Source organism: Oreochromis aureus, linkage group 18, assembly GCF_013358895.1.
Source record: "Oreochromis aureus strain Israel breed Guangdong linkage group 18, ZZ_aureus, whole genome shotgun sequence".
Taxonomy (NCBI): Eukaryota; Metazoa; Chordata; class Actinopteri; order Cichliformes; family Cichlidae; genus Oreochromis; species Oreochromis aureus.
In genome coordinates this window covers 34,644,140-34,666,980 of record NC_052959.1, presented here as the reverse complement: position 1 = coordinate 34,666,980, position 22,841 = coordinate 34,644,140, and the positions used below count along the sequence as shown (strand labels likewise).

Sequence of the window (22,841 nt, the reverse complement as noted above, 5' to 3'; positions counted from 1 at the left end):
TATTTTACTGCAGAGGGAAGAAGAGACCTCAAATAAAGAAGTAAAGACAGTTACAGTAAAGGTAAAACATCCCCACGGTTCAGACTTCAGAGTCTCATCTGCAACATTTTACTTACTGTCAGTTTCATTTGTCCAGTTACAGATCACATGTATCACATGACCCCGACCATCAGTTTTGCATCAAATGATTTGTTTGCAAACAACACGACATGAAAGCAAATTAATTCACATTAAGTTTACTCCAAAGCATATCCGCTTATTTAAAGGGCTTAAACTTGACCTCGTAAAAGGGCCTCAGCTGCCTGACTGAGTGAGGTTTAAGTGTGAGTCCAGTTAAAATACCTGTTAAAGCTTCACAAGGTTTTCCTTACTCTTCAGCTGCAATCACATAAATCTCCTGTTCAATCAAACTGCCCTTTATAATTGAAATCTGTGTGTTTATATTGCAGCAGAGTCCAAAAATGTAGACATGATAATCTAAAACATGAGCGCCACACAGGAATCAGACACGTGGAGCTTAACAGGCAGCAGAGAAGCCAACTGCAGACTGAGCTGTTTAAACACAGCCCATTAAACCACAGGTGAAAACAATCAGGAAAATCACAGGGAAGGAAGTAAAACCAACACACTGCATGAAAGAAAATCAAACTTCAAAGTCAAACAGGAAATAATCAGAGGAGACTAAACCTAACATGAACACAGAGGGACCGAGACAGGAGGAGGACGATCAGCAGCACAAATACAAACACATGAACCAGCAGACCGGGACACACACAAAGACCTGAACCAACAACCAGAAAGACCTGAAGCAGCCGAAGCTCAGAACCACTAGAAGAAGAAGCACAGTTACATTCAGATAATCCAGGCTGCACGAGAAAGAACATGTGAGAGTACACACACACACACACACACACACACACACACACACACACACACACACACACACACACACACACACACACACACACACACACACACACACACACACACAGAACCAAAAACACTGAGATAATCAAAGAAACAGAACAGAGTGTAAAAGTCAAAGAACTCAACATTAACTCAAAATTAAAATTAGAAACAAATTTGGAAAAATTTCCCCTGACTCTTTATACTGTTAAAATACCAGAAATGTACCGTTTTTGGTCATTTTTAAATAAAAACGTATTATTATTATTATTATTATTATTATTATTATTATTATTATTATTATTATTATTATTATTATTATTATTATTTTGTTTGTTTTTGCACTTTGTTGTCGTGCTTCTTGCCCTTTTTTGTACATTTGCTTGCTTGTTAGTTTGTTTTGTTGTAAACTGGTGAAAGGGTTTTCTTTGATTTTCTTCATTTTTACTTATTATTTATTTTAATCTTCAGTCATTCAGTCAGATCGAGTGATCGAGTCTGTAGAGGGCAGCACCACATTTCACAGTCCACAAGCTGCTGGAAATTCATCAGACGAAGAAGAGACTCGGCGGAAGTAATCGATGAAAAGTGTTGTTGTGTGTGAGCCGAGTGTGTGAGCTGTGGCAGTAACAATGCCTTCAGTTCAGTATCTGAGAGAGTTTATCAACGAGCGACTAACTGCTGCTGCTGAACAAATATTCTTGGAGTTTGAAAAAACGATCGTCCAGTACGAGGAAGAGATCGACCGTCAGCGCAGACTGCTGGATATCACCTGGAAACCCCAAATCAAGCTGCACAGGACAGGTGAGTGTGTGGAGCTCTGTGGGAAAGCTAGAAACATTTCCACGGGCTTCGTGACAGAAAATCCTCAGAAACAACAGAAGAAACGCGTCACGCTACACTAAACACAGCAGCGAACGCAAACGGCATTAACAGATTACTGACGTCACGTCGTTGATCAGTGGTTGCTGATCGATGGTCAGGAAAATTCGCATATTACTGATCATAAACTGACGTCACGGTTTCAGTCATTGTGCAGATGTGCTGTTTGTTTGGAAACCTGCAGTCAGCTGCCACTGAAGAAGTCACCTGATGATGATGAAAAGTTTGTCCCACTGAAAACGTCCAGGTGAACAGAATCAGCCTGTGGGGATGTCACGGTGGACAGGACACGCGGTTGTTCATTATGCAAAATGTGCTTTGTGCCTTTTAAGTGATTCATTGTGTTTGCAGCGAGTTCGGTGACGCAGTACTTCCTGTGTGACGGTTGCTTCTGTCACGTCTCCGTCCTGGTAGTTACAGTAGAGACAGTTAGGATGCTGTGTGAAATACAGACAAATAAAAACTGAATCCAGTGATGTGCCAATCTCATAAATCTGTACTGTATTCACAAAAGAACAGAAAACAAATATTTAAAGTGAGAAAAATGTCAATTTCTTTGTCAGCTCATTTTAAATGTGTCGGTTTTAAATGTTCACGTTTTCCTCTCTCCCTGTGGTGCAGACGTCCCACAGCAACATGTCAGTAGGGGGGAGGAGGAGGAGGAGGTTCTCCCTGAGCAGCAGCTCTGTGGCCAAGAGGAACCAGAACCTCCACAGATTAAAGAGGAACAGGAAGGAGAGCCGCTGGTAGTGAAGGAGGAGAGTGTACACATCATCATCTGGAACGAGAGCAGTCCTCAGCGTGAACAAGAGGACGTCACCTGCAGGCCACAGATGAAGTCACAAAGGACAGGTGTGTAGCATGAAACCATTGCAGTGAACCACAGCCGAGTGTGACTCCTGTGGATCTCAGTCAGGATCTAGTCTCAGCAGAAAAGTCCATGTTTTCATTCAGTGACATGTTACCAGCTGTTCCTCCTGATGCTGCCCTCACATTTATCCAGGCTTGGGATCAGCGGGAAGCGCAGACAGGCCTGTGGTCCACTGAGGCTGCATTTGTATCTTCCTGGTCTCAAACCTGTGATCTCTGTCAGTGGAGCCACCGAGCACAAGTCATCTAATTAATGTTCACAGCCTAATTTATTCTCGGGTGTTTGTACCAGACTTATGACTAAATGCAAACATACCAACAGAATATTAGTTTAATCATTGAACATCCCAGTCGTCCCAGTTTACATCATGAAATCATGATGAGTATGAAGTTTGGCCCTGAGACCTTCATCTCCTTCTCAGCTTCACCAATCGGACATTTTTATTTCTTCTATGCAGAAGTGGAAATAATAACTTATTTCTTGTGCACCTTTGTTTAGACGTCCCACAGCAGCAGCTCTGTGACCAGGAGAGGAGCTCCAGTGTGGACCAGGAGGAACCAGAACCTCCACAGATTAAAGAGGAACAGGAGGAGCTCTGTCAGGAGGTGAAGCAGGAGACTGAGACCTTCATGGTGGAAGACAGTGAGAAAGGAAGCAAGGATGTCGACTTAGGATTAACTGTGAGTTTCAGTTCAAAGCCAAAAACGAGAAATCGCAGACGTCTCGGTGCAGATGACTCTCAGAGCCAGCGTCACTCTGACACGGCCAGCAAATCTGTAACATGTGACGTTTGTGGAAAAGGCTTCAAGTATAAATCCCGGATGCAAAGACATCAGAGAATCCACACAGGCGAGAAGCCGTATCCGTGTGAGATGTGTGGGAAAGGTTTTTCTCAGAAGGATGCTCTGACTGTGCACATGAGAACACACACAGGTGATAAGCCCTATGTTTGTAACACCTGTGGGAAAAGATGCTTGACCTCATCGACCCTTACCCGGCACGCCGCGGTCCACACGTGCCAGAAGCCGTATTCCTGCAAAACGTGTGGGAAAGGTTTTGCTCAAAAGTCTGTTTTGCTGGTCCACACAAGGGTGCACACTGGCGAGAAGCCCTATCTGTGCAACATCTGTGGGAAGAGATTTTTTAAATTGTCAACATTTAACATGCACATGTTTATCCACGCAGATGAGAAGCCGTATTCTTGCCAAACATGTGGGAAAGGTTTTAATCGAAGGACTGATTTGTACGTCCACAGCAGAATTCACAGAGGTGAGAAACCGTTTTGTTGCCCAACGTGTGGCAAGTCTTTCAATCGGCGCAGTAATTTATTGTCCCACACAAAAATCCACATGAGTGACAGACCTCATTCCTGCGAAACGTGTGGGAAGTCTTTCAGTCGAGGCAGTAATCTGTTACGCCACATGAGGTCTCACACAGGGGAGAAGCCTTATGTTTGTAAGACCTGTGGGACCAGGTTCGCTGACTCATCATCACTTAAAAGGCACAAAGTGGTCCACACGGAGGAGGAGCTGCAAAATGTGGAAGAAAAGCTTCTTTAAAATCCTTCTGAGAAACCACACAGCTGAGAGGCCGTGACTGTATCAGTGTTACTGTACCACGCAGCGGAGACGTGGTCGTCCTCTTGCTGTGCACCATGACATCCGTCGCTGTGGCTCACATGCTCATCTCTGTGTGGCTGTAGCATGAGCTCATTTTTAGCCTGCACTAGTTTTAATCCATCAGTTTTCTCCCGCTCTCTTTGTCCACCAGCTCGTCTGTGGAGCGGACATGCAGGTGTTCTCAGCTGAATCATGGGGTGGATCCACTGCTGTGTTATTGGACTCTACAGCTCTGGACCAAACGGGGTTTAAATCAGACGACTGAGATGTGATTCAACGACTGAAGCATTACACACATTTTCATCAGGTGTATAAATATCAGGTGTACAGCGTGTTTTTCAGCATGGTACCCTACAGATGAAAAGAATAAAGAACAAATATGAAAATGTGTTTTTGTTGTTTTTACTGCTCCTTTGTGCAATAATGCATTTTTTAAATAATTTCTTTAGTTCATGGATGGATGTACTTTATAAAAACGGAGCTTATCTGATGAGTAAAGTGTGAAGTGTAACGCTTTTATTAGATAATGTTAGAAAAACAAGACAAATGATTTCTTCTTAGTAAAAAAATAATCTGTTTCAGAACCAGTAGATTTACAGCGCGTGATGAGCTGACTCAAAAAAATAAAATAAAACTTTTTTTTAGTTTTTCTGAATGAATGAGATGCCTTTAAATCCCTGTATTGACTTGAAAGCTTGATTTCATGAGCATTATTGATCCCTCACATTTGTTTGATGCGGTTTTATTTGGTTTTGCTTTAAAACTTTGGAAGAAGAAACTTTTTCATCTTAATCCTGCAACCTGCCACGAATCTCTTCTGTCTCTTTTAGACTTTACATTTGGTTTTCGTCTTTACAGGGGTTTTATTGTGAAACTCTGGGTCACGAATAAGCCCTTTGGGCGCATGCGCAGAAGAAGCAGGTTTGCAGCAGCTGCTCTCCTGAGGCGCGGACCGAGCTGGAGGACGGTGCAGTATTCCCCCAGCTCAGTACTCGGGTTACTGCAGTAGTCATGTGTACTCTCGAGTATCTGAAGGACTTCATCCAGCGGAGGCTGACGGCAGCCGCGGAGGAGATCTTCAGCGAGGTGGAGAAAACCTTCGTGCAGTACGAGGAGGAGCTCGAGCGTCACCGGCAGCTGGAGCGGAAGCTGCTCCGCACAGGTGTGTAAAACGTGCACGTGCCGGAAATCCAGGTAGCGGTGCTGCGTTCGAGGTTAGTCGGAATTTTAAACTGGAATGTAGCCCACCAGCGCACATCCAAGATGGCGGCAGTGAACGTAAACAGTAGTAAAACTTGGAATGTGTGCAGCACAGGTGTGTATCTGTGACTCACTGACTTGGCTCCGCCCATGAATGTGCTGCACAGGTGCCAGAAACGGTCTGATGATCTGAGCTCAGCAACAACAGGGAGGCTGTGCAGTCAGAGATGCTCTTCTGCAGACTTTGTACGGTGAAGTGTTGGCAAACATCAGCTCACCTGAACACACCTAGCTGATGCTCGAGCTCTGGAGCCGATCGGTGATTGGCTGGATCAGCTCCCGTCAGCAGTACAAAATCAATTATTGGCAACTTTGTTTGTTTGTTCACTTTATTTCGAACATGTAAACAATATACAGAAGTTCATTTAGCAAAGACAAACAAACAGCTTTACAATATACATACAGGAAAGGAGTAGGAAGAAGTGCGCATGTCCCGCCCCTTCACCACAGGTTATCGTCAATATTTAATCAGCGTCCTTATTGATATAATCTGCAGTAATAATAATAACGAACACATTTCTAATATAACATACACACCACATCACACCATTATGTTTTTGCCTCCACACAACAAAACCGACTCCTCCAGTTTTGAAACGTTAGTTGTAGAATCCAATAAGCACGTAGGAACCTTCTCCTGGCTGGGAGGAGTCTGTCTCGGGGTGTTGTTCACAGTCCACGGGCCTGCTGGGAGACAGAGCTGTCAGATCATCAGTGTCTGTTTCCTCCTCACCTTCTGCAGGGAGGTCTGCTGAGACTGCTGCCCCTCTGACCCAGGCTTGGATGAATCAGAGGAACTTAATGGATGGCTGGATTTGTTATACACCAATAAAGCTGAAACAGCTCCCCCAATGGGAAATCTTTGTTTTAGTTATGAATCTCTTGAAGTCATTTTTTTATGTCTCATATTTGAAAACTGGATGTTAAATTTGATCCTCCTGAACGTTGTGTATGTGTGAGTGAACCACAGAGCTCTCCTCATCAGGATCTCTGTGGGTTTTACTGTCATCACACTATTAACTTATTTCTTGTGCATCTTTGTTTAGACGTCCCACAGCAGCATGTCTGTGAGGAGGAGGAGGAGGTTCTTCCTGAGCAGCAGCTCTGGAACCAGGAGAGGAGCTCCAGTGTGGACCAGGAGGAACCAGAACCTCCACAGATTAAAGAGGAACAGGAGGAACTGTGCAGCAGTCAGGAGGGAGAGCAGCTGGGACTAAAGCAGGAGCCTGATACCTTTATGGTGACTGCTGCTGAGGAAAGTGAGGAAGGAAGGAAGCAGTTTTGTTGCCAAACGTGTGGCAAGTCTTTCAGTCGGCGCAGTAATTTATTGACCCACACAAAAATCCACACGAGTGAGAAGCCCTATTGCTGCGAAACGTGCGGGAAGTCTTTCAATCGAGGCAGTAATCTGTTACGCCACATGAAGTCTCACACAGGGGAGAAGCCGTATGTTTGTAAGACCTGTGGGACCAGGTTCTCTGAATTCTCATCACTTAAAAGGCACAAAGCACATTTTGCACAGAGCTGCAATATGTGGAAGAAAAGTTATAGCATGTCCTTGAAATCCACGTGAGAACCACACGGCTGAGAAGCCGTGACTGTGTCAGCGTTACTGCACCACGCAGCTGAGACGTGGTCGTCCTGAAGCACCGATGGGCAGAAAACACGAGGACATGTTGACTGGACCGCACTTCAGCAGCAGTGTCATGTGAAACGAGTCTGTTACAATCTGTTTTCAGTCTGAGGGAAACGTGAACCCTTCATGTTTTCATGACGTCTCAGTGACTCTGTGTGAGCCCCGTCTTTTAGCCTGTTTGCTTCTCTGTAGTTCTCGGAGCAGGTTCTTCTTGCTGTGGAACATTGGATCACTGACATCTGTCACTGAGTTAGAGTTAGTGTTTTGGGAAATAAATGAGTGTAATGACTGAGCAGTGCGAGCGGCTCGTGTGTTTGAATGTTTTCTTGGTTATTCAGTCTGTGTGTAAATAACAACATTATAATCCATCAGCCACACTCAGGTGTTTTTAAAATGGTAAATGGCCTGTATTTGTATAGCGCTTTACTTGGTCCCCAAGGACCCCAAAGCACTTTACACATTTAGTCATCCACCCATTCACACACTGGTGATGGCAGCTACATTGTAGCCACAGGCGCACTGACAGAGGCGAGGCTGCCAGACACTGGCGCCACCGGGCCCCCTGATCATCCCCAGTAGTAGGTGGAGTGTCCAAGGACACAACGACTGAGACTGTCCAAGCCGGGGCTCGAAGCGGCAACCTTCCGATTACAAGACGAACTGCCAACTCTTGAGCCACAATCGCCCCCTAAGCTCAAGTTTCTCTTCCCTTCTAGAGTTAGACAGGCATGTGGTTGTAAATGAGCCCATCTTTAGCCTCCCCCAGACCTCCCTCTCTCCCCCAGTCCTCCCTGTCTCACCCAGTCCTTCTCTGCTGGAGAATCCCAGCAGATTCAATCCATCCAGCTCTCAGAGAAACTGGAACAACATCTCCATCTCTACAGGCTTCAGTTAGCATGTCAAAGGTTAAAGTTCATGACATCACATTTGCAGGAGAAAGCCTCCTCTCTACAGAAAGAGCACACAGCTCAGGTCTGCGACGGCACAAGCAGAATCCACACCTGAACCCAGCAGAAGAGCTGTGGTGGGAGTGGAACGAGTGACCTGTAAGTGTCCTTTACAGCCACAGTTTTACTGAGGTGACATATTTTAGCACATATTCTGAATTTTGATATTTGAGAATAATTTATTTTTGATTATTTCATGAACTTTATTGTGAAGGTTTGTGTGTAAAATAAAGGAGTGAACAAAGTGGTTTGACTCTTTTGTCCTGAGTGCGCTCCTTTTAAATATAAATAACATGAGAACTGTAAGGAGTTCAAACGGACACTGCACTTTTATTAAAGTTTTATATATTTAATGTGTGTTGAGGCTCCAGTCGGGTACATACTTTCTCTTTCTTGCGGTGACCTACAAATAAAAGGAATACACCAGAACAAATATGAAAATATGGTTCTTTATTTATTATTATTTTGTGCAGAAATCCTAATTTTTCCCTTTTTTCTGTCTCTTTAAGATATTTCACTGAGTTGCTTTTCGTCTTTACAGGGCTTTTATTGTGAAACTCTGGGAGAGGAAGAACCCTTTGGGCGCATGCGCAGAAGAAGCAGGTTTGCAGCAGCTGCTCTCCTGAGGCGCGGACCGAGCTGGAGGACGGTGCAGTATTCCCCCAGCTCAGTACTCGGGTTACTGCAGTAGTCATGTGTACTCTCGAGTATCTGAAGGACTTCATCCAGCGGAGGCTGACGGCAGCCGCGGAGGAGATCTTCAGCGAGGTGGAGAAAACCTTCGTGCAGTACGAGGAGGAGCTCGAGCGGCAGCGGCAGCTGGAGCGGAAGCTGCTCCGCACAGGTGTGTAAAACCTGCACGTGCTGGAGAGCTAGCGAGGAGCTGTGCCACAGCGGTCCGGCACGCGGGTGTCCGCGCGGACAGCCTGAGCCAACATGGCCGAGAGTCACAGGGTCACTTCCGGTGTCATCCTCAGCTTTCGCCCCCCTTTGGTGTCAGACCTGCGCCTCTGGGCTATGCGTTTACAGTAAAGATGTAAAAGTCTTTTTCCCTGCTGTCAGTGGTTTACTTTAAGGGTCCATGAAGGTGTGACGGGTCGATAGCAGAGCTGGTTTAAAATGTAAATAGTTTCACTGAGCTCGATTCTTCAGTCTGAGGGTAAATCTCCGTGAACATGGAGCTCCTGAAGGATGTCTGACAGCAGGTTCGGAGGTCTGTAGAAACCAGACCTCTCCTGGTAGGAAGTCTAACAGCTTCTCAGACACGAGGCACATCCTGTTCTTTAAGAATCTAAAAGCTGGATGATTTCACACACTAAAGCTGAAAGTTGAGCAAAAACAGCATTTTGTATTTTTAGAAAGAGCAAGTTTCTGTTGCTATTACATCCAAACTGTGATGCTGTTCTCACTCATTGTCGCTCTGATATCATATCAGTGTAATGCAGTGACTGTTACAGAGGATAAAATCTTCTTCCACCGTCGAACAAGATAAACCAGCTTATAAACATGCTGCTGTTTTATTCTGATAAATATGCTGACAGCTCGCTGCACTCCTCCCTGCCTGAAGAACCTGAAATTTATTACTTCTACAGTTAAAATATAAAACTAATACTAGTTAAACTACCAGTTAAAATATTTACTGTTGGCTGACAATGACTAGTGCTGGATGAACCTTTAGATCTGCATTATTTTACTATTACTGGTAAACTAAACAATCAAAGTCAAAGGAATTATTCTGCAGACGACTGTGTCCTTATCTGTGTTTCATGGATTGATATCAGTGCTGCAGCTTTTGTAATGCATCACGTCTGTGACATCACATGTTTGTAGAGGCTGTCCTGTGAGGCCCAAGGAAAACAGAGTCACGTCTTCACGAAGAAAAAGGTTCTGTCCATAACGAAAACCTAAAATCACAGCTGAATTAAAGCGGTGTGAGAATAGTATTAATGGAAGATGGAGGTGGTGTGTTATCTGAACAGCTGGTGGAGCCTCCACCTGTCTAGAATTGTGGTTTTAAAGTCAGAAAACGATTTGAGGTCAATGTTTCTATTCATCCTCTCACTGATACAGAGATGCAGAACAGTAATAGTCGTCTTGATTTCCCAGCAGTGTCACACCAGCGGCAGGCTGAGCTGCCAATGCCGGCAGGATGGATCCATGTTTCCATGGTTACTCTGACCTCGAGACTGATCACACCCGGAAACGTTTTTCCTTCTTGTGTTTTAGTTTGAGTGAGTCTGTGAAAACTATAGTCTCAGTGTCTTGTTCGGACTGACAGCAGTGGTACCCGGTGTGGTCTTCTGTTTCAGGCTTTAGCATGCCACCCATTCAGAGATGCTCTTCTGCGCACTTTGGATGTGACGAGCAGCGATTTTAGTTACTGCTGTCGTCCTGTCAGCTCAGAGTTCTGCCATTCTCCTGACATAAAGAAGGTACTTCCTCTCAGAGAACTTCTGCTCTCGGGATATTTTCTCTTTTTCAGACCTCCTTTGTAGGGCTGGGCCATATCATACTGTTCACGGTAATACCGGTATAATGTTAGGCAATGATAAAAAATGAAATATCGCAGTAGAATATGGGTAAAATGCACATGCGCAGTGCCTTTGTTTTCATACGCACATGGCGGAAAAAGCCTGACAGCGGCGGAGAATGAGAAGGGCGAAAGCGGATCGTTGAATGAAACAGATGAACCAGAATTGGTTTGTAAAAATGCTGCAACGTCATTGGTGTGAAACTGGTTTGGTTTTTGTCCGGCGCTCAGAAATCTGTCAAACATGTTTTAGTACGACTTTGGTAAGCTATGAAGCCGCACCGCTCGGTGGATTGTCGGAGCATTACGGCTATCGTAGTCAGGAGCCTCGCAGAGTGATACATACTGTGCTTCAACATAATATTACCGTATTGTGTGTGTATAAGGATCCCAAAATGGCTCCTGTTAAGAGACATGTGTATGAAGCGGATTTTAAACTCAAGGCTGTCAGTCATGCAGTAGAACATGGGAATAGAGCAGCTGTGAGAGAATTCAGCATTAATGAGTCAATGGTACAGAAGTGGAGGAAGCAAGAAGAATGAGTGAAGTAAAGTTTGACTTATCTGTTTTTTACTGCAGTTTCATGTTGCAAAGCACCTCTTTTTACCCTTTGTGGATATTATACATGGTTCTCAGGTAAGGCTGTTCGATATCCGGTTGTTCAGTGATGACGTGACGAATCCTACTTCCAGGCCTAAAGCAGTCTGCGTTTAATATGGCTTTTGTGTTGTTAACATGTTTAATGTTTTGTATTTTCTTCTATTTAATCTCAAAAAGCTCATAAAACAGTCAGTGATCACCGTTGACCTCCCTCGGCTTTTATTACCGCTAATCATTTATTTAAGCTCAGTTTTTAAAACCTTACGATGTAACTACAGCACAGCCCATGCAGCAGTATATGAATGACTAACCTCGTATTGTGGATGGATTATCTCACTTGTTCTCCTGGCTGAAGTTTAGTCCTTTTACATCATCCTGCCATGCGATTACATTTGTTCCTGACCACCGAGAAAACTCACGTTAACTTTTATCGAGTGGAAAAAAAGTTAGCTTGTTTATATTATGCTAACATAGCTGTGTCGCTAGCGGTCACGTAGCACATCATTATATACCAGCTAGCCAAACTTCAGTAACCCTACAAACGTCACTGCTGTTTAGTTTTCTGTCTTCATTTATGTTGGAAGTGATAACAGAGCTGTACATTTGAATTTGTTTCCAAAACCCCGCAGTCAGGACATGCTATATTTCTGTGAAGGTTCTCATTCATCCAGGTCATCGTAGTCAAAGGAGTTTGCAAAGAAAAGCGTCTGGACTTCTTTAAGTTGCTTGAAGACATTTCACCTCTCATCCGAGAAGCTTCTTCAGTTCTAAGGTCAAATGGTCGAGAGTCCCAGATTAAAACCCAGTGGGAGTGTCCCCAAGGAGGGACAAGGACCCCTGGTGATCCTCTAATCACATGCGCCAAGGTGTGGCGGGTGTGGGACCCACCAATCAGCCAGGGTTTGGGTGAGCTCATTGTGAAACCTGGCCCCACCTTGTCATGTGAATTCCTGAGGTCAGATGGCCCAGGATGTGAGTGGGCATTAAGGCGTCTGGGGAGGGAACTCAAAACTGGATAATAGATGGCAGACAGTTGGTGTCGTAAACCACCGCCTCTGTTCAAAGATGGTCGCTCACAGTGGACATAGATGGCCTCTTTCACTCCTCTTTCAAACCATCTGTCCTCTCTGTCCAATATGTGAACATTGGCATCCTCGAAAGAGTGACCTTTATCCTTAAGATGCAGATGGACTGCTGAGTCTTGTCCTGTGGAGGTGGCTCTTCTATGCTGTGCCATGGGCTTGTGAAGTGGCTGTTTGGTCTCTCCAATGTAGAGGTCTGGGCATTCCTCGCTGCACTGTACAGCATACACCACGTTGTTCAGTCTGTGTTTTGGAGTTTTGTCTTTCGGGTGAACCAGTTTGTGTCTGAGTGTGTTGCTGGGTCTGAAGTACACTGGGATGTCGTGCTTGGAGAAAACTCTCCTGAGTTTCTCTGATACACCCGGCTACATAGGGGATGACAACGTTGTTGCGTCTGTCTTTCTTATCCTCCCTCGCTGGTGTCTGATCTTCTTTTCTGTGCCTCTTTGCTGACTTTATGAACGCCCAGTTAGGATAACCGCATGTTTTCAGTGCTTCCTTTACATGTGTGTGTTCCTTCTTTATCCCTTCAGGCTTAGAGGAACATGTTCTGCCCGGTGGTGTAGGGTCCTAATTACTCCAAGTTTGTGTTCCAGAGGGTGATGGGAGTCAAAGAGGAGGTACTGGTCCGTGTGTGTGGGCTTCGGTAAACTTCAATGTTGAGGTTGCCATTCTCTTCAATGTGCACAGCGCAGTCCAGGAAAGGCAAACAGTTATCCTTTGTGTCTTCCCTGGTGAACTTGATGTTTTTATCCACGGCGTTAATGTGCGCAGTGAAGGATTCCACTTCTTGTGTCTTGATTTTGACCCAGGTGTCATCTACATATCTGTACCAGTGGCTGGGTACTCTCCTTTAAAAGAGCCAAGAGCTTTACATGGAGGAAGTGGAAAGAAAGGCTCTTGGCTCTTTTAAAGGGAGAGTACCCAGCCACTGGTACAGATATGTAGATGACACCTGGGTCAAAATCAAGACACAAGAAGTGGAATCCTTCACTGCGCATTAACGCCGCGGATAAAACATCAAGTTCACCAGGGAAGACACAAAGGATAACTGTTTGCCTTTTCCTGGACTGCGCCAGCACATTGAAGAGAATGGCAACCTCAACATTGAAGTTTATCGGAAGCCCACACACACGGACCAGTACCTCCTCTTTGACTCCCATCACCCTCTGGAACACAAACTTGGAGTAATTAGGACCCTACACCACCGGCAGAACATGTTCCCTCTAAGCCTGAGGGAAAAAGAAGGAACACACACATGTAAAGGAAGCACTGAAAACATGTGGTTATCCTAACTGGGCGCTCATAAAGTCAGCAAAGAGGCACAGAAAAGAAGATCAGACACCAGCGAGGGAGGATAAGAAAGACAGACGCAACAACGTTGTCATCCCCTATGTAGCCGGTGTATCAGAGAAACTCAGGAGAGTTTTCTCCAAGCACGACATCCCAGTGTACTTCAGACCCAGCAACACACTCAGACACAAACTGGTTCACCCGAAAGACAAAACTCCAAAACACAGACTGAACAACGTGGTGTATGCTGTACAGTGCAGCGAGGAATGCCCGGACCTCTACATTGGAGAGACCAAACAGCCACTTCACAAGCGCATGGCACAACATAGAAGAGCCACCTCCACAGGACAAGACTCAGCAGTCCATCTGCATCTTAAGGATAAAGGTCACTCTTTCGAGGATGCCAATGTTCACATATTGGACAGAGAGGACAGATGGTTTGAAAGAGGAGTGAAAGAGGCCATCTATGTCCACTGTGAGCGACCATCTTTGAACAGAGGCGGTGGTTTACGACACCAACTGTCTGCCATCTATAATCCAGTTTTGAGTTCCTCCCAGACGCCTTAACGCCCACTCACATCCTGGGCCATCTGACCTCAGGAATTCACATGACAAGGTGGGGCCAGGTTTCACAATGAGCTCACCCGAAACCTTGGCTGATTAGGTCCCACACCCGCCACACCTTGGCGCATGTGATTAGAGGATCACCAGGGGTCCTTTGTCCTCCTTGGGGATACTCCCACTGGGTTTTAATCTGGGACTCTCGCCATTTGACCTTAGAACTGAAGAAGCTTCTCGGATGAGAGGTGAAACGTCTTCAAGCAACTCAAAGAAGTCCAGACGCTTTTCTTTGCAAACTCCTTTGACGACATGCTATATTGTATTTAGATAGAAGCTAGCGAGCTAACTTCCTGCTAACTTCTAACGCCGTTAAATGTCATAAATTCCATTTTCATGGATGCCTGGATGTTAAACTCAATTGTTACACCTGGTAGAGCACAACGCTGATCATTTTATTAAAGATGAAAGACTTTAGACAGTTTTTCAACTCTCCGTAATGCCACAGTGATCGTTTGATATATGAACCTGCAGCGGAGTTTAGGCCCAGACACGGCCAGTGACGTCAGACTGAACAACCGGATAACGATATATATCGGACGACGATATAAAAACGTCTATCATTTCACTTTACGCTATTGTTTGTTTCGTGGTGTCTCAAAATAAACTGTTTACGGCAATATTTTTTCATCATTTCGATGGTCACTGTAGTGGCTATATTAATTTCTTAAAGTTCTCTCTCTCTCTTATATTTAATATAACCACACTACAGACAGACAAGCGCCTGTTTTTATGCATTGTGGTTAGCAACAACGACGGTAACAGCATCGCGTGTCCGCTTGTTTATGTTCCACATAAACCTTTCACAATAAAGCTCAAGATCCTGTTGAGACTTTTCAAAATAAACTGAATCACGTGAAAGAGCAGATTATTTACGGATGAGAAGTAAAAAAGAGCCACCAGGGGTCCGTTCTTTGTACCTCGCTTACTACATCCAAGATCAAATCATTGCACTAACTTTGAGCTCGCTAATCCGGTTCTCCGAACACACCTGTTGTTGACGATTAGTATAGCTGGATGAAGTAATCTGAGATCACTGGGTGGCTTAAAAGGGGCTACGCATCGATAGTAGAAACATTGATCGGCAACCCTGTGATTGGTCGGCGAAGATGTCGAAGGAGCGCGCTCAGTATTTCACGGCAGCAGACCAAGAACTCTTGATTGAGGGATTTCAGGAGTTTCAGAGTCTAATTAAAACGCAGGGGAACACTGCAAAGGCTGCAAAAGCAAGGAGAGAGGGCTGGCAGAAAGTTGCTGACAAATTAAACTCGTAAGTGATCCATGATATTACATTATATCATGTGATATTATACCACATTATATTATATTACATCATATCCTCTTCCACATTAGAGCCACAACAGGACCCACAAAGGCTACGTTCACACTACAGGTCTTAATGCTCAATTCCGATTTTTTTGATCAAATCCGATTTTTTTTGTCTGCTTGTTCACACTACAAATAAAATGCGACAGCAAACATGCTCTAGTGTGAACGCTCAAAGCGGCCCGCATGCGCAAAAGAAGATGAGAAGAGAGAGAGAGAGAGAGAGAGAGAGAGAGAAAATAATACCCTCACGGGAAAATCGATATCTCTCTATGAGCACACTGTCGCGCTGAGTTAAAGGATCTTGTCTATCCCGCAATATACGCTGAATTCTGAAAACTCTCCTTATCAATCTTGCACCTTCCTTGCTCGCGTACAAACGGACAGGACATGGCTGCGACAGACTTCCTAAATCCACCTTCGCTTTTATAGTCGTGGTCTCTCATCTTGATTACACGAAGTGTTTTACTATTACTACTCTAAAATATGAATTACATCTGAAATAATCACATACATGACATAGCATGATTAATAGTACATTTCCCTTTTTTTAGGAAATGACCTGTATGTATCTGTATGGAATCAATGAAAGAATCAAATACTGCATTATCTTTAGTTACATTGATAATATTTATTTATGGACAAACAGTGGAGAAATATCGCTGTTGCTTTCGTATAAATGAAGCGGACATACCTGAGTGGCCGCGATCTAATCCTGTTTACATAAAGTAAGCCTGCTCCCGAGCAGGTTTACGCTTTCGGATCTGTTGCTATGGCAGCAAGTCCCGGATGAGCTTCGGAGAACCGAATGATCCAAGATCACGCGAAATCGTCAACAATCAAATCCAGCTAACTTACTTAGCGAGGTACGAAGAACGGACCTCAGGTGCTAAAAAATAAACCTTAGACTCAAACGTTAGAACAGGCTTTTCCCCGCAGCACGCTGTGTAATAAATACTCACAAAGAAAACGGCGGCCGTTACAACTTATGTCTAAAAATGTATCGTTTCATGCATCGGTTAAAACACTCGACTCCAGGTACACGACGCCCAGCTGGAAACACTTCCCGCAAGACGAGCTGCCCGAGATTCACAGAATTTACAGAAAATGTTACATTTTTGTGATTTATATCGTTATCGGGACGATAGAATTCTTATATCGGGATATGAGATTTTGGTCATATCGCACAGCCCTATTCTCAGGATTTGTCGGCCAATTTCCACTGGAAATGCCTTTTGGTTAAACTGTCAGCAAGGACTTTGCATTTCCACTGTTAAATTTTTATATAGCTTTAATGCACATAAAAACAGCTGCTTGTTTAAGTGAAAATAAATTGATGGGGGGGTTTTGCACTAATAAAATTGGGAGGCCCCCGTGATCCAGAGCTCGGTCAGGAAATGGGTAGAACCGGTAATAGGTTTTTGAGTTTCAGTAGAGATGCGTCCAGAGATCTGCAAGCAGTGAAGGGGAAAAATTCCCCCAGGTTTTAAAATGCAAATTTCTGGGTTAATATTTGTTATTCTGAGGGCCTGAAGGGCTTTAAAAGTAAAAGGAACATTGCATTACTGCCCCCTTGTGGCGAGAGTAGTTATTTAAAAGCAAAAACCTCCAGTGGTGATTGTAGTCTGTTGGGCCCCCAGGCAAAAATTCATAGTTAATCACCATTATTTATAAAAACAAACAAAACATAAATAATCATTTAAAATGAAGTTAAATTTTAATTTTCCTAAGAAGTTTCCTGTCTTAGCTGGTGGCAAATTGATTATCTAAACATCTCTAATTAACACAAAGTCTCTGTATATTTAGCTACTTAATAACATTAGAGGTGCTGATATTGATATGAGTTATGACTAAAACTAGAACTAGCCTATGCTACTGCCCGGTCAGTTGTCAGCCCGGCAAACAGAAATGTGGCTCTGCAACAAATACTTCACAAGAGAAAACTCCAAGTTTTATTGGAGAAATCCTTTCACTGTGAGCAGCAGCAACTTCCAGTCTACAAGATACAGTTTTCATGTTTGTAGATTTTATTATATGAACGTGGTGACGGTGTAAAGACACCCTCCGATTCTGAGTTTCAGCCGAGATTTGGGAGCTGTTTTAAGATTGTTCTCTAAGGGAGAGACAGGGAGGAGGCTCCGCTTCAATGGCATTTCTGAGAGATGCATAAATCCCATCTCAATGAGAATGACACTGCTTCCTGCCACGGCTATCCTGTGATGTACATATGGTCCGTGTAGGGCAAAAGTTTTATGTGTGAAATAAAGAGAAAGACATTTTTTTCACATTGTTCTCCAGACTCAGTTTTTAGAGCAGGTGATGACATCATCCGGTGGCAACAGAATTCCTTGAAAAATCAAATCATAGATAAAACTTAAAACTGCTTTTGTGAAAAAACCATAAAAGATGTCAAAACACGGATTTAGTTGATAAAAGTCCAAAGTCTTGTGACCGGTAGAAAGTTTGAATGGTGTTTCTGTGATAAAGTATGGCTGAGTGGTAGGGCCCCAAAGTGGCCTGGGTTGGTGCCCTTTTTTCGGACGCTCCCCAATTCAAATGAATCGGGAAAATTTCTGTGTTTTTTGGATTTTGTGAAAATCGTGTGACGAATCACCACCGAAAGTCATAGCACACTATTCCCCATCAAGCCTCACGCAACAATATAACGGGGCGCGTTTCTTAAAGCTGCGAGGCGTTTTGCTTCAAAATTTAGAAGTGAGCTGTTGCATCGGCACACTGAACTTGGAGATTTAAATGACAGGAAACCAACAGATATCTATGAGTAAAGTGACAGAGAGTGTTTGCCTGTAAGCAATCGTAATGGCAGTGTAACAGACTCATGCTTCTTCAGCCTTTTTCTCTCCAAAAGATGTGCGAGATAAAACCCGTCTCTCTGATGGTTGATGCTCTGTGATGAAGTTAGGAAGCCAGCTAACGTTTGATCTGCCGTTAGTCGCTTTGAGGTCTGCTCTGACTGAAAATGTGTCGCCCAAATTATTTGGCACACTTCAGATTTCACTTGTGTAGTAACGTATTGCCTTTGTTCCTCCAGACCTCCCACAGCAACGTGAAAATGGAGAGGAGGAAATTCTTACTGACCAGGAGAGACCCTCAGGTGTGGACCAGGATGAACCACAGCATCCACAGATTAAAGAGGAACAGGAGGAACTCTGCACCAGTCAGGAGAACCCCCAGCCTCCACAGATAAAGGAGGAGGAGGAAGAAGTTAGCACCAGTCCAGAGGACCCAGAATCTTCACAGATTAAAGAAGAAGGGAAGGAACCCTGCACCAGTCAGGACGGAGAGCAGGTTGTGCTGAAGGAGGAGACTGATACCTTTACAGTGACTCCTGTTCACGAGGAAGATGGCTGCAGTGAAGGAGGACCAAACAATGTTCTGCTCTCCCCTCAGAGCCCTGACACTGAAAATGGGAAGAAGTACTATCGTATTTACACAATGAAATATCTTGAAAGAATTCAGACAGTTGACAAGAGATACTGTTGCAAAATATGTGGGAAAGGTTTCGCTCACAGATGTAATTTGGTGGACCACATGAGAATTCACACTGGTGAGAAGCCATACACATGTGAAACATGCGGGAAAAGTTTCAACAGAGTTGGTAATTTTAATGCCCACATGAGAAACCACACTGGTAAGAAGCCCTATTCTTGTGAAACGTGTGGGAAAGGTTTTAACCATCGATGCAATTTGGTGGACCACGTGAGAATTCACACAGGTGAGAAACCATACACATGTGAAACATGCGGGAAAAGTTTCAATCGAGTTGGTAATTTTAATGCCCACATGAGAACTCACGCAAGTAAGAAGATGTTTTCTTGTGAAACCTGTGGGAAAGGTTTCAATCGAAGGGGCCACTTCAATGCCCACCTGAAAACGCACACAGGTGAGAAACCTTATCCCTGTTACACATGTGGGAAAACATTTATAAATGCATCAAGGCTAAAATTTCACATGATAATTCACACCGGTAAGAAACCCTATTCCTGTGAAACATGTGGGAAGCGTTTCATTCGAAAAGTGCACTTAACCACTCACATGAGAATTCACACAGGTGAGAAACCTTATCCTTGCGAGGTATGTGAGAAAAGATTTATTGATGCGTCAACGTTGAAGTGTCACATGAGAACTCACACAGGTGAGAAACCATATGTTTGTAACATCTGTGGGAAAGCATTTTCTGTCTTATCGACCTTTAAAAGTCACACCTCAGTTCATACAGGTGAGAAGCCGTATTCCTGTGAAATATGTGGGAAAACATTCAGTCGCAGTGGTCACTTGACTGTACATTTAAGAACTCACACTGGTGAGAAGCCATACTCGTGCAAAACGTGTGACAAAACTTTCAGTCAAAGGCATCATTTGACTTCCCACATGAGATCTCACACAGGTGAGAAGCGGTATTCTTGCCAAATGTGTGAGAAAAGCTTTGTTCAAAGCAGTCATTTGTGGCGCCACATGCGAACTCATACAGGCGAGACATCGTCGTCCTGAAACATCTCTGGGATTATCTTCAAGTGAAGCTTAGGAAAATAATATAGGTTAACAGAGGAACTCTCAGAGCTCTGTAGTTTATTGTATGTGACAAAGTACTCGATGGATCAAATGAATCATGATTTGATCTTTCGGAGCCGACGGTGAGGCTGTCAGATTTGTCCAGGCTGTAAGTTTTGATTTTTACAGAAATGCGTTGCATATTTTGAAAAATTATGCCTTACATCTTCTCTTTTGTTCACTTTTGTGCTGTAAACATGAGAAAAAGAAGTTAATGTTACAACATATTAAGGCTTTTACTTTTTCTTATCGCTCTTCTTTTTCTCGTCACCCTCCTTGCCAGTTGTGCAGGCTGCCCCTCGCTGGGCTTGGTCCTGTTGGAGGTTTCTTCCTGTTAGAAGGGAGTTCTTCCTCCCCTCAGTGCTCCATGTGTCTGATTGGCTCTCTTTAAGAGTGTAGTTAAGACTACTGTTATAGAGATAATCATAATCACAATTACTTAGATCAGTAATGGCCAGTTGTTGAACTTAAAATGTCTTTTTACTGACTGTATAGTGAGTTACACACACACACACACACACACACACACACACACACACACACACACACACACACACAGTTAAAATAAAAAGTGGTTTAATCCTAATTGTTTTTTAATCATTAAAAGCAAAAGTCAGCAGACCTTATTCTGGGATGTGAACCTTACCCATAAAGCACTTTGAGATGACTGTTAATGTGAACTTGGCAGTGTTGGGAGGGTTACTTTTAAAATGTATTCCACTACAGATTACATAATACATACCCCAAAATGTAGTTTGTAACATATTTCGTTAAATTAATTAATGTCAGTAACATTTTCTGAATACTTTAGATTACTTAATATATTCTCATGCTTTTTACAACTACATGGATGTACTGTGTGATTTATTACTATTACTGAAGGCTACTTGCCACTGAGCTAATATTGTTAGCTGGCGTTAGCTGAGGTTAGTTCATAGACTGCTTTAGGATCTGCACATGATTATTTGCACCTAGCAGGCTGTTAATGCTTTCCATCAAGTCTAACAGTCTGCAGTCTATGAACTAACCTCAGCTAACGCCAGCTAACAGTATTAGCTCGGTGGCGAATAGCCTTTAGTAATAGTAATAAATCACACAGCAGTAGTAAAATCGAAGATACTGAAGTGGCACGTAACCCAGGTAGCTACCACAACTAAAACAAGGTAGCTGCAGTAGGCTAATGTTAGTTTTCAAAAAAGAGCTTACTTCCAGATGTTTCTTTAGGTTGGAGTCTTGACGCTGAGAGCATCTTGGTTGCTGAAAAACAGAGTTTGCATTGCACGTTCAGATTTCATGCCTTTCTTCTCTAAATATGAAGTAGTGTCGGAGTTTCCAAGTAAGAAATGCATTCCTGCCGGTGCACTGTTGTCTCTGTTGTGCTGGCTCCGGGTTCATTGTGTAACTGACGCCACCAACATTAACAGGACGTTTACATTAGAGCCTCTTATTGTGTGTTTCTTTGGGTTTCCGACAATGCGTTTAATTACCAAAATTAGAGAGGGGACAGCCGAACATATGAAACATATGTAATCCATTTATTTCAACAAAGTAACAGTTTTCTAATTATCACCTTTTTAAATGGTAACTGTAACAGAATAAGTTACTCATATTTTGTATTTTAAATGTATTCCATTACTCCCCAACTCTGGAACTTGCTCTATTCATAAAACTGGCCCGAGCTGAGCAGAAGTTCCATCTTACTTTGTCTTTGTTTGCATGTTTATGCGTTACGTTTGTCTTTACTTTGTGCGGCTGGATTTACAGGAAGTGTTCCAGCTCCCGCACCGTTAGTGTAGTGTCTAATATTACGATAGTTTTCTCATTATTTTAAGTGTATGTTTCCAAAGAGTCTCTTTTAATGCAGTGTGCTTCCATGAAAACACTTCCTGAGTTTGGTCAATTTTAGTAGAATTTTTTTTCTTAGTTTATATTTTTGTCTATTTTATGATTACAGTCTTTTCACTGTATCGCTCACTGCTGTAAATGAACCTGTAGAAATAAAATGTTGTCAAAGAAACCTGATAACATTTATTTCACTGCTGCTTACACTGTGTGTGTGTGTGTGTGTGTGTGTGTGTGTGTGTGTGTGTGTGTGTGTGTGTGTACAGTAAAATGGGTGTCATCAGACACCTCAAATCACAAGCCAGAGCTGATTCCTCTCCTGCACCTCCAGATGCTTCGTGTGTGTGTGTGTGTGTGTGTGTGTGTGTGTGTATATCGGGGGTTTCACAGCACACGTCAAACTTCTGTTTCAGAACAGCTAAACTTCCTGCAGCGGCTCATCCGGCGATGAGAGCTGATGATGGCCGGGTCTCAGGCTACTATCCAGTTTTCAGATGAGTTTCCAAAGGGAGCGCGTCAGGTGAGGAGGAGCAATCCATCGGTTATCCCAGAGCTATGATCTGAAGCAGCGTAACGACTACAGGCCGTTGATCAAATTCATGACTAAAGCAGCAGGTGTACGAGCGCAGAGTTAAACCGCTCTCAAATCTCAGGTGAGTGAAGCAAATAACTGCCAGTGGAAACGAAGGATGTGGCTGGCTGACCTATCAGGGATTCGCAAATACATTTTAGCTGAGGTGACCAATAGGCGGGCCGCGGCCCGGACGATTACTAGATTCTGGACAGATTTTACTCTACCTCACGCACCAACATGTTTATGGAGATGTCTCTGAAGGTGAGGTTTTTCCACCTCACAG

The 22,841-nt window shown here is 43.6% G+C and overlaps 2 protein-coding genes across 2 annotated transcripts; both read left to right on the top strand.

The window, feature by feature from the left end:
- Positions 1-327: 327 nt before the first annotated feature.
- LOC116335976 (zinc finger protein 2 homolog) lies at positions 328-8,366 on the top strand. The gene is made up of 6 exons (XM_039601711.1): positions 328-884; positions 1,378-1,710; positions 2,410-2,640; positions 3,158-4,216; positions 5,171-5,440; positions 6,585-8,366. The coding sequence occupies exons 2-6, from the start codon at positions 1,539-1,541 to the stop codon at positions 7,109-7,111; spliced, it is 2,259 nt and encodes a 752-aa protein (XP_039457645.1). The 5' UTR covers positions 328-884; positions 1,378-1,538; the 3' UTR covers positions 7,112-8,366.
- A 255-nt stretch (positions 8,367-8,621) lies between these two features.
- Positions 8,622-22,154, top strand: LOC116335975 (zinc finger protein OZF-like). Its single transcript, XM_031759768.2, has 2 exons — positions 8,622-8,965; positions 18,623-22,154. The coding sequence occupies exons 1-2, from the start codon at positions 8,815-8,817 to the stop codon at positions 20,080-20,082; spliced, it is 1,611 nt and encodes a 536-aa protein (XP_031615628.2). The 5' UTR covers positions 8,622-8,814; the 3' UTR covers positions 20,083-22,154.
- Positions 22,155-22,841: the final 687 nt, after the last annotated feature.

Excerpts from the sequence above, each read along its gene's own strand:
- LOC116335976 (XM_039601711.1), top strand. The coding sequence starts at position 1,539 with ATGCCTTCAGTTCAGTATCTGAGAGAGTTTATCAACGAGCGACTAACT. Across the intron at positions 1,711-2,409 it reads AATCAAGCTGCACAGGACAG|ACGTCCCACAGCAACATGTC; the intron begins GTGAGTGTGTGG and ends CCTGTGGTGCAG. Across the intron at positions 4,217-5,170 it reads TGTGGAAGAAAAGCTTCTTT|CCCTTTGGGCGCATGCGCAG; the intron begins AAAATCCTTCTG and ends GTCACGAATAAG.
- LOC116335975 (XM_031759768.2), top strand. The coding sequence starts at position 8,815 with ATGTGTACTCTCGAGTATCTGAAGGACTTCATCCAGCGGAGGCTGACG. Across the intron at positions 8,966-18,622 it reads GCGGAAGCTGCTCCGCACAG|ACCTCCCACAGCAACGTGAA; the intron begins GTGTGTAAAACC and ends TTGTTCCTCCAG.